We start from the raw sequence: 15,396 nt of genomic DNA, 5'->3' as shown, positions 1-15,396 counted from the left end.
AATCCTGTTCTGTTCACATTTCCTAGGATGAGCATTCATGGTAAGCTCTTATGCCGATCTGGCGACTAGACTATTTACGGCTGCGAATCTTACGGTGTGGAGAGAATTTGTTACAAATAAAAATCATTCAATTACATGAAAACTCATCGTATCCTCCATCAGAACCATAAGCAAGCGACGGTGGAAAAGGAAAGAGGCACAGAATATGAAAAAAAAAAAAAAATTAGGAAAAAGGAGAAGAAAAAAAGGAAAAAGACCACCATCAACCACGGTTCCCGAGGATTGTACATGGCTCAGATCGTTCTCGGTGTAATTTTTGATGTGAACGGATCTCCCCTGAAACGCAGAATAGAAACAAAGTCGCGGTGGATAAATTGACAACGGCCAAGATATTGACAAAATAGACAAGACGCGCTAAATCTCAGATAAAAAAATCAAAAGAAGAGAAATGGAAAAAAAGTCGTAGAAGTCAAAATGGTGAGCAGGCTGACAAGCAAGGCTAGTAACCCCCAAGGACGCCATGCCAAGAATCGAAATTGGATAAAAAAGGATTGTGAATGTGCAAAGAGATTGGCGAAGGGCGTGGTATCTACGTGAAAGCGTGAACAAATAGGAAAAACAAAAGAGCTCCGTCAAGACAAAGGCTTGGTAAGATCATGGCGGGTCGTGAGATGGAAAGCTGGGGATCTAGATAATCGATCTAGATAATCTGCAAGTAGTTGCTGGGGACTAGGCCAGGATGGCTACGGGCATTGGTGATTTCAGCTTCCCACCAACCATCATCCTGGAGACGGATGACAGATAAGCAATCGCCCTTTCCAAAGCCGAGCTCTTCAGGGATAGCAGCGTTGTAGCCGTACATTGCGCGCGCTGAAATATGAAGTTAGCAAATTGATAATACGAATAAATGAAGACGGAAAATTAGATGCTTACCAAAGTGAAGGATGGGGCGTCCATCACGACTGAATTTCCGTCCTGGCTCGGCAACAGCAACAGTGCGGCTCCTAGAGCGACCAACAGGGGGAGCACCATTATCACCACCATAGTATGACCGGGAACGGCTATCGCTTCGGCTCGGAGCATAACCAGATGGACTACCGCCTCCGTACTCGCTACCAGAAAGCTGCAACTCCATTCCCCCAGCGCTAGATGGACGAGTCTGCTGTCGAAATTGAGGTTGGGGGGATACTGCACGATGCGATGGAGCTGGCGAAGCTCTTCTCGCGTAGTCATTGGGAGAATATGGGGGCTCTTGGGCTCGACGGGGGGTTGGCGATTGACTGTAGCGGCTGCGAGCACTGCCAGAGTGATAGGTGCTTGGGCTTGGACTGGCGCCACCGCCGCCGTATCCAGTGCGAGGTTCAGGCCGAGGAGAAGGAGACACTTGGGGACTAGCACTACGTCGTGGGGCTGGCGATCTTGCGCGAGGAACCTCTTGAGGCTTCGTGGGTGACGGGTTGTTGCTGCCACCTCGAAGTACACTTTGAGTCTGGCCAGTGTATCGTTGGGTCGTCTTTTGCATCTGCTTTGCGGTGAATGCTGGTTCGGGGGCACCGAGTCGCTTGACAGATGGATCGTTATATGCTGGTGGGGCAGCAGCGCTACTACCTCCGTAAGCTGATGTTGGTGCTGAAGGCGTAGGGGTTTGGATTCCGTGATACCTGTCGGCTGATACGCGTAAGCTAGACTGCTTACCATTGCCAGTTGTCTTCAAGTCTGCGAGGGCCCTAGCAATAGGATCCAGGTCATCTTCAGCTGATTTAGCTTGCTGGGATCCCGGCTTCGAAGGATTCTTGTCAGGCGAAGCTACATCGAAAACGTTGTTGCCCACATTCAGCTGGAAGTTGGCCCTAGGGTCGACTGGTTCGGGGCTACGAGAGCGAGCGTCGGGCCGCGAGGCTGGCGACGGTATGGCCTTGGGCGGGCTAGACTGCTGCTTTGTAGGGGAGCTCCATGGGCTTCGGGAAGCAGACTGAGCAGCAGGAATGACCGGCCTTTCTTTCTCGTGGCGGCTCTTTCGTCGGAATGGACTGTTACTGAAAAATGTGCTCTTCTTCTTTGGCGCGATGTCATCTTGTGCGCTGGGTGAGGATGCATTGTGAATGGGCTTAGGAGGGGACTGTTGCTTCATCACGCTTGGGAGCGGCGGTGCTGGCTTCTGATTCATCATAACCGGGGCTGGAGGTTCGACACTAGACGCGGAAGTAGGGTTCGATATATCACTCTGCGAATCACGACTAGAGGGTCGGTATCCGCTAGCTGCAGAGCTACGCTCGGAAGGTGGACCAGTGCGGCAGAACATCGTCATACCATCGGTAGGGTACGCATTATGGGGGACCTTATTGATTTGACCATGCTGCTCCGGATCATAGTTCGGTGGCGGTTGCCCACCCCGGCGAAGGTCAAGCGGAAGCGGTTGCTGCGCCATGCTTTGCATGGGTAGTTGCTGTGGCATTTGCTGTGGTGGTGGCATGGCCTGAGAAGGCGGCTGGCTCTGCATGCGCTGCATTGGAGGCTCCTGTGGAACACGCTGAAGTTGTGGGTCTTGCGGAGGACGCTGGATGAGAGGCTCTTGCTGCATACGCTGCATTGGAGGCTCCTGTGGGATGGGCTGAGGAGGCGCTTCCTGTGTGTTGGCGATAGGAGGAGTCGGATGGCCCATTTGAGCCGCAAGATCGGACTGCGGATCATGGTGGGACTCGAAAGTGGATGGTTGTGGCGAAGATGTCCGGAAAGCAGGGTTCATTGTTCGCTGGAACTGAGCAACCGAGTAGCCATCCGCTCCATCGATATCCGATGCTGCATCGTCATCCTCCTTGCAGAAATTGATAAAGCGAGGAGGAGCAGGAATCTCCTGGCCGGTTCCGCGGTCTTGAATAAACGAGACAATGTCCTTTTCAACCTCACAGTTCTCAAGAGACAATCGGATCTTCTCACAAGAAGCGTCGTCACTCACACAGACGGTCGATGCAATGTTTGCGTAAGTCCAGAGACTGCTCTTAGTGAAATCGAGTCGCTCTTCTTCCAGGTCTTGAAATTTGTCACAAGCAGCCTTCCACTCCTTGTTCCAGCGGCCGGTCGTGTCTTCAAGTACCTTAACTGCAGCCTCGTATTCTTGGCTATTTGATGCCATCTGAATCTGGGTTTTTTCAAGCTTAGATTTGTTTTTCCGTTCCTCTTGACCCATCACCATATGCCCCTGGGCAAGATAACCCTTGATCTGGAGGCAGTTTTGTTCGAAGCGATCACGAGTCTGGGTAATGGTTAGTAAACAACAGTATTATAATTGTCGCTCGTAAACAAACCTTGTTGACCACATGTGTCTGTTGCATCTTATTCTTATGCAGACGTTCAATCCCATTTTGGATGATCTTTCGCCTCTCCTTCAGTCCACTGGCAAAAGCACCGAGAGGTTCTTCAAGTTCAGTCTTCATTTGACCAGCAATCGCTGCGTGTGCTTTGGCAATCGCTTCCGTTTCTCCGCGGACCACATCCAGCGAGACTCGAAGCGATCCAGATTCGCATGTCCCAAACGGCTTCCTGCAGAGCGCTGATAACTTTCGCGCATATTCATCTTCGATAGCAGCCCGTACTAGAAACCAGCAAAAAAAAATTAGTATCTGAAAGAGGCCGCTCTGGCTATCATTGGTCGCATACCGCTGTAAAAGGCCTTCAATTCATCACTTGTAGTCTTTGAACCGTGCATGCGATCCAGCATAGGTTGAAGACCTGCATCATCTTTACCCCAGAAGTTGTTGGCAACTGGAACTCAGGTGTTAGTTAATTGCGCATCAAGCTATGTTTTTTGGTGTGCCTTACAAGACATAGAGACCGTCGGCCCGTCTGCCACAGTGCCAGGCATGATTGTCGATGTTGAGCCTCGGCCAGCCTTTGCTCATACACGGTTTGAGATCAGAAGAACAGATAGGAAATGAGTGGAAAATAGAGAACAATATGGTATGGATGTAAAACGAAAATACAAAACGAGACCCTGCGGTCGCTGAATGTTAAGATGGTGAGCAGAGGGATGAGCGGTGCGAATGTTTACGGCGCGTTACTCGGGGCAACGGGATTCATGCGCATTTGGGCCTTCGATGTCGCCTTACGTAACCTCGCTACCACGCTGCCTGACGCGTCACATACTTCTTTCTTTCAAGGAAAAGCCAAGTTTTGCTAAGGCTATTGTTGAAAAAAGTTCCGTGGTCACTTTTAGCAGTTCATATATACTAGTTCTGTGGACCTTTTAATAATCAATATCTCATGTTCTTGTATTGTGATCCTATCTAAATGAAACCAGAGCCACGTTCAAGCAATCTATGCAGGTAGTCAAAATCTCCGAAAGATCCACCTATTTTTCCATCGAAGTCAAAAAACAAAATAATACACTGTAGGAAGCAGATAAAAAACAGAAAGTCTCCCAAAAACGCCTCGTATGCAACCCAAGCTCGCCTGAATCAAAGAAATGTCCATTCATAAAAGAAAAACAAAACACCGATCTTTGTTGATTGCAGAGATCATCGGCATGTATCATATGTCATCCGGCATCTGCATCAACGTCATGTTCAAATTGTATCATGTGTCACGAAAATCGTCATTTCATGCGGTTTCATGTCATCAGAATGTCGCAAAAAGAGGAAAAAGTCACTGTTTAACGTAAAAACCCTCTGCCTTAGTACATGAGAGCTGAAGAGCGGGGAATCGAAAAGCTAGAGCTGGGAGTAATGGGGGTCGAGACACTGGAGGAGTACTCAAAGTCACGCTTGACAGGGGAAGGGGTAGGCGACGCGGTGGTGATAGCGCTAGAGGAAGGAGTGCCAGAAGAGGAGGCGGCAGCGACGTAGCCACGACCATACACAGACGCAGAGGGAGTCGCGCTGGGAGTGCCAGAAGGCAGACCAGAAGAAGAACCGGAGAAGGCGGCAGCAACGTAGCCCCGAGCATACACAGACGAAGAGGGGGCTACGCTGGGAGTGCCAGATGGTGGGGCAACCGAGCTAGAGAATCCCCAGACATCCGCTTGGCGGGCAACAAGGGGAGAAGCGGTAGAAGTAGGCACGGCGGTAGGCGAGGAGCCTGGAATGCTGGAAGACCATCTGCCATACTGACGAGCAGCCAGAGTAGGGGTGGGTACGGCTGTGCTAGAAGGGGTGTAGGAAGAAGAAGAAGAAGAATCCGGCCCATCAAAGTTGCGAGCGGCAAGAGAAGCCGACGAGGTAGGCCATGAAGAACTGGAAGAGGCATAGTTCTGCGCATAGAGAGCTGGATTGCCAGCGGCGTTCAAACCACGGCGGAAAAAGCCATTGCTGTTGGCAGGCATGAAAGACTCGCCCGGAGGAGGAGCTGGGTGGGAGATGGGAGTCGAACTCGAAGCCACCGGAGAGGACGAAGGTGTCAGGGATGGTGTTGCAGTCACAGTCACAGTCTGAGCCACTGGAGGAGCGCCGGGTGCAGTCACAGTAGACTTGAGGGTTGTAGTGACTGTCTCAATTTCAGGAGCGGTAAAGCTATTAGACTCGCCGTCAACATTGACTACCTGGTAGTTGATCTGGCGACGATTGAGACCATCTTGCAGGTTGGCTACTGGAGCAGCATATGTGATGCTGTAGGAGGAGACTGCGAGGAATGTGGCAACGGAGGAGAAATGCATAATATGGTTGTGAAGTCGGAAGTATGTTGAATGTCGTGAATATGTGTGTATGAAATAGATGGTGGCTTGAGAAAGGTTGGAAATTGGTCTGAATGTTCAGAGATGGTCGATTGGTTTGGATAGAATTGAAATCTGAAAAACAGTAGGGTGAGAGGGTTTAAAAGTGATGAAAATTGCAATCTAGAACCGCCACATCTATCAACATGAGGTATACCTAACGCACATGGCAGCCATTCAATTGGACCAAAAATAGGCAGGCTGGGATCTACAGAGGCTGGGGACTAAAAAACCACCCCAGCCACGCCGATTTAACAGTTTATCGATCCACATGGAAGCGCCACAACCGTTGTTTTGCATGTTGATTGGGGCCCGGGTTGGCGTGTTGCCAGGGAGACCCACTCTTAGCGGCTGGGGGACCCGCTTATTCGATCCACTATATTGCATCAAGGAATAACCGGTGCCTAGTTACTTTTCTTAGTCTACGAATAGCATGAGATTTCCCTGTAATGAGGCAGGTTGGTTCATATCGACTGGTTACAGGTTGATTAATTATCTTTGATGATCTGCTAAAATGATCTGCCATATGCCGAATGTGTCTCTTCCCTTTGTGGCAGGATAGCTAAATGGCCAGATCCTCGACCCGCAATAGCCCACAGCCCAGCGATGCGCTGCCCCAAGCGGCACACTGGCGGTTAGAATTCCAAGCCAGGGATGTGACGTGTGTACCTTCATCATAAATGGTGGTTAGACTCAAGCCCATTGGTCGGGATTCTCCACCTTTCATCACACCGGGGCTTTCAGCGCGAAATCCATCATAGAACCGGCTGACGCCTGGGCTATTTGCATCAGACCCCGAGATCCATTCATGCGTGAACCACGTGTGTTGCCACAGAGGTTCTTTCCCGTACAGCATGCGTCGCATTGGGTTTGTCGCCACGACTTCACCGCCAGTCCCGCCATAGAGGAGGCTGGGGTGCCAAAAGCTACACGGTGCCATCGCGGAGACAGTGCTGTTCACCTTTCCCGGTGTAAGCGTAACAAAGAAACGACGAACGGGCATGATTCTGGCATATTCGTTCTCGTCGCTGGAGCATACAGCTTGGAGAACGGGGGAGTAGCTTAGATGGGATGAGGCCAGCCGTACGCGGAAGGTGGTCGTGTTATCACCTTGAGGCTCGAGAAGGGACCATAAACGGGTCTCACCGTCGACTGAAATCGTTGATAAGAGATGCGGGTTTGTCGGGTAGGCGGAGGTCATATTCAAAATGTAGCTTGTGTGGATGGGATGGTAGAAGTAAGGTCGAGGTTCTGGAACCGAGGACGGTATGATGCTCCAAACAGCAACAAAGCCATCTGAACATCCCACTGCAATGTCGCTTGGCGAGAGCCAGGCCAAGCTTGTACATACGCCCGATGGGGGCAAAGCCTCGAAGGCTGAAGAATCTAATTTGACTATATTCACGTAGCAGATTAGAATCGTATCCTTGGCTGGAGTTTAGAATAAATATCTCTTACCAATTTGCAGGGCATCCGAACGCGGTTGCAACTTGATTTGCAATACTCGCAGCCTTCCATCTCCCCATATACCAGCTAGCAAGCCGATATCCACTGACTCGTCCGCAGTGGCACTCTGCTTTTCTCGCCCCATGGGACACCAGGCCATTTGTCGCAAGTCCCCCCATTCGGAGCACAAAGCTAGCCGAAAGTGCGGCTTGTGATCCATGTCAATTGTATGTGTTTGATCACCAACTGCTTTGGCTGTGAACTCCCAAATTTGAATGGCAGCAGGATAAGGTGACGACGGGGAAAACGCTGAGCTGGGTTCATTTGCATTTGTCTGATATTTCTTCTTCTGTTCACTTGTGATCGGCGCAGACACGGCAAGGTACTGGGATAAACCATCTTGGTTGGGGGCCCATGCCATACATTGAATTTTCTGCCCAATATTGATAAGCCAACCCTCCCGCATCTTCGTTCCTGCCGGCTGCGTGCTCTTCTTAGGCGGTTTGTCGTCCCAAGCTTGGCTTAGATCAATGCAGTCATGGTAGCCAAGATCGAAGGCATGTTGAGAGTCAGATGGCCCCATCAACACTTTATGCGTCTGTGGCCTTGGCTGGGGTAGATATTGTTGACGTGCTTCCACTTCCTTCATTTTCTTCCCGAGTTGCTGCTTTCCTCGGAACTTTCCACCGATCTCCTTGTCGCAGTACCAGGCCCATCCAGTATTCCTCTCTTCTTCAAGATCTTTTGCGGTGATCCCAAGTCTAAACCCATGCGGAGAATCGGACTCTCCGTCAGTTTGCTCCAGAGACAGGCGAGTTGGGAAGGTAGAGTCCCGTCCCAACCGCCACCGGCCACGCATGTGAATTGCAAGGCCCATGTCACGATCATCCGAGCCATACGTCAAGATGTAATGCATTAGTTTGGAAACTTGATCTCTGGTTTCCAGAATGCCCCTGTAGTGTGTCTTATCCTTCGGGATAAATGAAGCATCACGGGCTGTCTGCAGTGCGTTTGCGCTCAATTTTGAAGCTGAAACTTTTTTCTTCTTGGAAGAATTGCTGATTTCATCTATTTCCATAAAATCATCTTCATTGTCATCTTCATTCGCTTCGCCCATTTCCTCGTCGTATTCGGCTTCTTCGTTCGCAGAATCTTCACCCTCGTCCCCATCATCGATTTCGTGATCTGAACCAGCTACAAATTCATCTTCGGATGCAGAATCTTCGTTCTGCCGGATTCTCTCCTTGCCCTTGGGTGCTGGTGTTTCTTTCTCGGAGCTTGATTCATCACTGATTCCAGCGGATACGAAAGGGTCCTCTGTATAAACCGTCCTGGGGCCCTTGTTGCGGCCAGATCTGCGGCCTACGGGCATTATTCACTCAGTCGACGTCAAGCCGCCATAAATGAAGAGAACAACAGAATGGGAGGGGGTGAGATGATGTCGGGGAATGCTGGCGCTGCTTGAGCTACGGAAGCTACAATTCAAGACGCGCCATCCCCGATCGGGGAGATACCCCACCATTCCTATTTCGGTTAGCGTTGCTCAAGCCAACAATCGGATTAGCTGCAGTTGAATCGTATCATCTGCATGGGTAAATCCACATCCCTTGTCCTGTATCATATCATCGCCTGGTCATAGGTAAGATATTGGAGCTTGATTTGCCAGCTCGATATTAGCCCTGGGGCAGTTGAGCATCATACACATAGACAGCCGGCTAGGAACTTGAACAAAATGCCTGCCTCAAATACCTGTCGCGTAATGTGATTTATAGTCCCTTGAGCCGACTCTTTCGGATCTTGGAGAACTCATTTTTCAAGCGGTTTTCCATTTTCTTCAAGGAATTGAGACTGAATCGAGTAGTTTCTGGAGGACTCGCGCAAGAAGATGGATAATCCGCAGACAGTCCAACCTTTGTGAAGTCCCAGGTGCGACCAACTGGAAGTTGCATCACTGAGTATCACGTAAAGGTTGCGAACTTGAATTTCGGGCCGAAACATCAAGTTGTAGCTATAAATTTGAAGTCGTTGACCAAGTACCATGATGTAGCGCCCGAGACAGACGCCGTAATATGACGGATGTATATGATTCCGGCGTCAACATTTGGAATCTCCACATGAGCGCTCATCTCCAGGGCTGAAACTCGTCGATTTGTCATAGAGTTACCTTTCAACAATGAAGTTGGACGCCATAATAAAAAAGTGCCTAGGCAGATTGCCCATTGCATTCTAATTGCTCGCAAGGCTGATCTCTGACTGGCTTTGCCCAACCGGGATGACGTGCCGCTTAACCGCTCAAGGCTCTCTCCGATGTATTCAATGAAAGTAATTTCAGAACATATGACTGAAATAATGGGGGGGGGGGAAACCCCACAGGACATTCGAAAGATTTGAACTGATTTCACTAGTAATAATATACATTCGAAGTTTTTCTTTGTCTTGTTCTTTCTCCGTAGAGACATACAAACTGAAGGTAACGTGCGCCCGCCCGTGGATCCAACGAGGCTTTTTTTTTTACTCAGCCCCCGCCGGGCAAAACCAGACGCGACTACACTAGGCGCCCGCATTTCACTTAAAACGGGGGTCTCGTCAGACGTTAATCCTTGAGATCTACATGATATGCCGAGAAGGCCAAGCCAAAGCCTGTTACCGATATGGACAAGAAATCAACACCCGCACCCCCGTCTTACGGGGACACCATGAGTGGTCCTTCCCGTCGTGTCCACACAAATGCCGTTATCGAGGCAGGAAAGCTTCGGGCCAGAGATGAGGTGTGCTTAACCTTTCGTATGGTAAAGTGTGACGATCTAACCATTATTATTTGACGATAGCAAGAAATGCAATTCTACTTACAAAGGCTTCAACTAGACCTTGGCATCTATAACTCAGATATTGAACCAGAACATGAAACAGATATGTTCTGCAGCTGCCCAGTTCATAGGTATAAACAGAGGAAATTTGCTCGCCTTGGCGTGCAGAACCATTGGTCTAAGGCAGTCATGTACCCAGGTCAGTCTCACATATAGAACAATCCTGCAAATATATAAAAAGAGCGTATTATTTATTGACAACCGGGTTGAATAGGCGAAAAAGCATACCATGATTGCTATCAAAACGCACCCATGTTTAGTAGCAATCCTTACCAGTTCATATCCCCTTATTCAATTGGATATGGTAGCTTTGGCAGCTATGGCTCTGGGGGCATGTATAACATGAGTGGGTTTTATGGAGTGGGAAGGCCAGACGCAAGCCTCTACGCCAGATACCTTCAAAAGACGCTGAGCCTGAATGCGTCACTGAATTCAGCCGCGCAAATAGCCATCGATCAACAGGAGCCTAGGATTAATATATGGCAATCCATTGAGCCAGGACCTTCAACATCAGAGAAAGATACTGGTAAAGCCTCGCCAGATCCATCCAATAATGAAAAAGAGGCCAAATCATCCAGATTCTCTAGCCTACGAAGGGCCTTCTCTATCAAATCACCCGAAGAGAGAGAAATTGCACGTACAAGAAAGGCAATTGCCCGCGGTCAATCGCTACGAAACGAAATCCTGTACGAGGAAAATGGAAGATGGCCGGACAATGATTGGCGACGACTCGTTGCAGAGTACCAGGAGCATGTCGGTATGACGCAGAAAATTGCTGAGCTTCGAGCTAGATTTCCCATTCAATATCTACATTTGCTACGAGCAGGATACTTCGAGCCTATTCCAGTCGAGTGGGCCAATCTCGCTTCCAATCCGCTTAAATTCAGCATCGAGTCGGGTTCTGGATGGAGAGGTATAACGCCTGCTTGGAGAGGCTATGAGGATACGGCCGAGGAGCGCTTATACTGGGTCTTAAACCACAGGGCAGGGATCACCGGTCCGAGAATGAAACCTGATCCTATTTCTGCGATGCAATTGGCTCGTGCCAGGATGGCTTCTGCCGTTGAGCCTCCCCCTGCGTACTTCTCTCCGGATGATACTTGCCACGTTCAGCATAAGTCAGATGGCTACTCGAAGCAGGTGATGCCTGCTCCATTCAGGCCTTTTGATGGGGCAGAAGTGCCCTCGGATGACACAATGATATTGTTGGACGTTTCTGGGTCCATGAATTTCGACCCTATTCGCCCGGTATATCAAGGCCCTCTGATAACACAGTATGAGCCATCGACTCAGCCGAAAAATAAGGGTAAGATTCCTCGCTCACACATTCGCCATCAATGTTAACATTTCGTGTACAGATCTCGCCAAAGCCATCATCCATCGCTTTACAGATGCAATGATCAACCATGATCACAGCACAACTGGCTACCAGCTCGTTACTTTTGATGATAATGCTGAGTATATCGGCTTTTTGAACAACCAGAACTTCCGTGAAATGTGGAATCAAATTCGCTTTGGGGGCAGAACCCGAGTCATGACCGGCTGGCAACTTGTCAAGAATCTTCATTTCCAGAAACATTCTGAGTCGGCATACTACCATCCGGTATACGGATGGCAAGCCGGGCCAGAAACACCCAAACTTAGATTGCTTCTATTGCTTGATGGTGAAGCTAGCGATATGGACGAGTTTGAGCTGGACCTTTTGAGCTTGTCTTGGGTTCATGTAACAATATTCCTGATTGGTGTGGATGGATGTCCACATCATCATCGCCACGCAAACGAATTGCAGAGAATCAGCGATGTCAATCATCATGTCTCTTTTGTTGATGCTCAAGGCAATACGCCCGAGCGATTTGTCACGCACGAGCTACTTAAGAGACATCTAGGCTACGATGTGACGATGACTGAGTTTGAGGAACTGGAGCATCCTCCCGCGTATTCAGAAATGTGAACTTAATTACTATTATCGCTCAATCTGAATTAATATTTGAAAATAATTCCTTATGTAAAAGACCATAACCGTCGACTGTACTCCAAGGACAAGCATCCCGAATCATAGAATTTGCCAACTAGGGGATTTAGCTTAATCGGGAGAGTCAAATATTTCTTTATATGCCCTTTTGATGACACTTGGAAAGATGGTCACTGGAATCTGGCTTGTTCGTTTCTCATTGCGTCCCTTCTCCAGCCTCACAAATACGCTGAAACGACCAATTCATCGTATTCGTCTCTTTTGCACCCCTAAAAGAACCGACCAAGAGCAAAAGGAGAAAAAACGTGCGCCAAATGAATCCTCAACGGCTTCAGTAGAGCAAGCTACAGGAGTATCGGATAATCTACCAAAAACCCAAGATCAGATTGCTAACAGGGTTGGGTCATTTAGTCAGAATCCTGCCAGTCAATCCAAACTCCAAGAAGACACTCAAGCCACGGCACCTCGGCAAACTTCATTGGGTGCATTCCCTCCAAAACCAAAGTCACTATACCCGCCGTCGATTCTTGGGTTGGCCAAGGTTGCAAGAGGAGAGATTGGATATCTTATCGCTTCTCTCGCACAAAGTCAAGGTATATTTCCATCTGGGCCATCAGGTCAATCTTCCGAGATCTACCTGGTTATAATCTGGGCGATCTCTATTTGTACTCCAATTGGGCCAATTTGTGTAGGTACCCTTGTAAAGCGAGTGAAAAGGCTACAAGAGACGCGAAGGGACCATGGCTCAGACCCATTAGGCGTCTGGGGGATATGAATACTTTATGCTTGTGATTTCATAAAGTGAAATATGAAATGGATTGATGCTTTTCGGTCTGCTAGTATAAACATAAAAAGTGAACGTTTGAAATTATTGTCTGCGGTGCCATAAAATACTAGACGTGTAGGTGCACCACGAAGGCGCCAGTGAGCTAAAATAATTGCCTATTTAACCTCCTCATAACTGACAGCAATGAGACTTGTGACCAGTTGAAGATGATAGCGAGTGAGTCATTCTTACTAGAGAGTTGTACCTTGGTGTCTGGTCGAGACAACCTAAGGCACGAGAAAGACGCGAGCCCCGCAGTGGACCCCAGAAGACGTCAAGCATCCACCCCTGCCCCTCCGATTGAGCTACCAGCTACCGCACACTCTCTTCAAACAACAATGTCGTCTACTCATGAATTATCGAACAGTGGAATTCTCCACGAATATGTATGGCCGACATCCTTGATTTTGCCATATTTCCTGGGCTAATCGACATGTGCTCTGTTAGGCTCCCAGGCTCGTTGCCTTCGAATTTACTTCGTCCGATAAGCCGAACAAGCCAAACAGCTTGATCTTCGTGGGCGGTTTGACCGATGGATTCAAAACAGTCCCTTACGTAAACCCGCTCGCTAAAACCCTCGAGCCAACCGAATGGTCCGTTTTCTCAATCTTGCTTTCTTCCTCCTACAATGGATTTGGAGTCGGCAGTCTCGACCTGGACGTGGAGGAGATCGCGCAATGCGTGCAATTCATTCGTAATCTGAAGGGTGAATCTGGCAAAATCGTTGTCATGGGCCACTCAACTGGTAGCCAGGATGTCTTGCACTATCTCCATTCGCCTAACCCTGTCCCCAGGGATCCCGAATTCGATGTTGGTCTTCAATACCTGACGCGCCCTAAGCTCGATGGAGCCATCATGCAAGCCCCAGTGTCGGACCGAGAGGCTATCCAACATCTTATTAAGACCTCCATTCAACCGAACGAGGCACAGGGTGCTTATGATCAACTCGTAAGCGCCGCTAAGACACAGCCATGGACTCATGATAAGATGGATGCTATTCTTCCTATGAATATGACCGCGCAGCTAGGATTACCGGGTAATGCTCCGCTTAGTGCACGTCGATTCTTGAGTCTTGTTAGCCCAGATAGCCCGGATCAGCCATCGGCAGACGATCTTTTCAGCTCTGATCTGTCCGAACAACGCCATCAAGAGACATTTGGAAAGATTGGTTCGCGTGGTATTTTGAATTCCAAGTCTAAATTTTTGGTACTATACTCTGGGAGCGACGAATACTGCCCGCCGTGGGTTGACAAGGAGGCTTTGGTACAGAAGTGGAAACAAGCTACTGAGGCTGGGGGTGCTTCTTGGGACGCAGAGAATAGTGGTATCGTTCCTGGTGCCAGTCACAATGCCAAGGGCGAAGGGCAACAATGCCTAATTGAGCGTGTGGTAAGATATCTGAAAACTCTCTAAGAGGGAGGTATCTTTCACGGAAATGGAACAAATCTTCAATATTCGAGAAGGAAAGAAACCCCCTTACGATATAGAATAGATCATTGGATTTTTCTCTTGACATACATGGGTCTCGAAATCAAAGATATGCAAACACCGCCCAAGAAGATAAAAATAAAAGAAATTGAAAGGAAAGGGAGATGTAGTAAGGTAGTAGCCCAATTATGGTGCAGTTGTGGGGTATATCGAAGGACGGGTAATCCGCTCAGAGCTGGTACTTAATGAGCCCAGATGAAATGAGGACGACTGAATAGGAGTCAAATAGGTCGAATGTCTTTCGTAGGGATTAGACCTTCAGCCACAGATTGAGCACGCCCTTGAGATACTCGACGATCTCAGAGCCACCCAGCTTGCTTTCGCCGTAGAGACGATCAACAAAGGTGATGGGGCACTCCTCAACCTTATATCCCATAGCCTTAGCACGGACCATCATCTCCATCTGGAAACTGTAGCCCTTGCTTTGAGTGCTAGTGATGACCTTCTCGAGAACCTGCTTCTTATACAGACGGAAGCTACCAGTCAAGTCGCTCACGCCGGGCATCAGCATAACATCTGCAATCATGTTCGCCGTGCGCGAGGTAAACTTGCGGAACAGATCCCAGCCGTAGACACCACCCTTAATATTATCACGGTTGGCGTACCGTGTCCCGGTCACAATGTCGGCGTCGCTGTCCTTCTGAATGCGGATCATCTCGGGGATAAACTTGGGGTGGTGACTGAAGTCGGCGTCCATGATGATAACGAAGTTGCCGGTAGTGTACTGCAGTCCGTGCACGTAGGCCGTTCCAAGACCAAGTTTGCCTGCACGAGGTTTCAGGATGATATGCTCGGGGCCATAGAGTTTCTGGAGTTGTTTCGCGATCTCGATGGTGCCGTCAGGGGAGCCATCGTCAACGATAATGACCTCCCAATCCAGCTTGCTGTTTCCGGGAGAAAACACAGTCAGCAAATATAATTATAACATATCGCATAAGGGGCGCGTACTTCTCGTTGAAAGTCCTCTGGAGCAGCCAGATGATAATAGGGAGGTTCCTCCGTTCGTTGTAGGTCGGCAAAATGACCGAGTACTTGTTCTTTGTGGCGCTCATGGTGAAAGTTCAAGGAGTTTATGGAGTCAATTGATTTCTCC

General features: G+C 49.0%; 6 protein-coding genes across 6 annotated transcripts; 2 read left to right on the top strand and 4 right to left on the bottom strand.

The window, feature by feature from the left end:
- Window positions 1-700: 700 nt before the first annotated feature.
- Window positions 701-3,862, bottom strand: N7478_003258 (formin-binding protein HOF1; the record flags this gene model as incomplete). Its single annotated transcript, XM_056919472.1, has 5 exons — window positions 701-870; window positions 934-3,253; window positions 3,306-3,592; window positions 3,658-3,762; window positions 3,820-3,862. The coding sequence occupies 5 exons, from the start codon at window positions 3,860-3,862 to the stop codon at window positions 701-703; spliced, it is 2,925 nt and encodes a 974-aa protein (XP_056782630.1).
- Window positions 3,863-4,669: 807 nt separating this feature from the next.
- On the bottom strand, window positions 4,670-5,647 carry N7478_003257 (uncharacterized protein; the record flags this gene model as incomplete). Its single annotated transcript, XM_056919471.1, has 1 exon — window positions 4,670-5,647. The coding sequence occupies one exon, from the start codon at window positions 5,645-5,647 to the stop codon at window positions 4,670-4,672; it is 978 nt and encodes a 325-aa protein (XP_056782629.1).
- Window positions 5,648-6,266: 619 nt separating this feature from the next.
- Window positions 6,267-8,522, bottom strand: N7478_003256 (transcription factor TFIIIC subunit TFC6; the record flags this gene model as incomplete). Its single annotated transcript, XM_056919470.1, has 2 exons — window positions 6,267-7,099; window positions 7,163-8,522. 2 exons carry the CDS (start codon window positions 8,520-8,522, stop codon window positions 6,267-6,269), a joined length of 2,193 nt encoding a protein of 730 aa, XP_056782628.1.
- A 1,324-nt stretch (window positions 8,523-9,846) lies between these two features.
- On the top strand, window positions 9,847-11,968 carry N7478_003255 (vWA domain-containing protein; the record flags this gene model as incomplete). Its single annotated transcript, XM_056919469.1, has 4 exons — window positions 9,847-9,918; window positions 9,979-10,156; window positions 10,232-11,323; window positions 11,376-11,968. 4 exons carry the CDS (start codon window positions 9,847-9,849, stop codon window positions 11,966-11,968), a joined length of 1,935 nt encoding a protein of 644 aa, XP_056782627.1.
- A 1,185-nt stretch (window positions 11,969-13,153) lies between these two features.
- N7478_003254 (uncharacterized protein) lies at window positions 13,154-14,228 on the top strand (the record flags this gene model as incomplete). The annotated part of the gene is made up of 2 exons (XM_056919468.1): window positions 13,154-13,201; window positions 13,263-14,228. The coding sequence occupies 2 exons, from the start codon at window positions 13,154-13,156 to the stop codon at window positions 14,226-14,228; spliced, it is 1,014 nt and encodes a 337-aa protein (XP_056782626.1).
- A 325-nt stretch (window positions 14,229-14,553) lies between these two features.
- On the bottom strand, window positions 14,554-15,355 carry N7478_003253 (dolichyl-phosphate beta-D-mannosyltransferase; the record flags this gene model as incomplete). The annotated part of the gene is made up of 2 exons (XM_056919467.1): window positions 14,554-15,187; window positions 15,252-15,355. 2 exons carry the CDS (start codon window positions 15,353-15,355, stop codon window positions 14,554-14,556), a joined length of 738 nt encoding a protein of 245 aa, XP_056782625.1.
- Between the last annotated feature and the right edge of the window lie 41 nt (window positions 15,356-15,396).

The sequence above is a fragment of the Penicillium angulare genome (genome assembly GCF_028827245.1).
Source record: "Penicillium angulare strain IBT 27051 chromosome Unknown utg000003l_segment0_segment0, whole genome shotgun sequence".
NCBI lineage: Eukaryota > Fungi > Ascomycota > Eurotiomycetes > Eurotiales > Aspergillaceae > Penicillium > Penicillium angulare.
The sequence above is the reverse complement of the archived record's forward strand: the minus strand, read 5'-3'. Positions and strand labels throughout refer to the sequence as shown.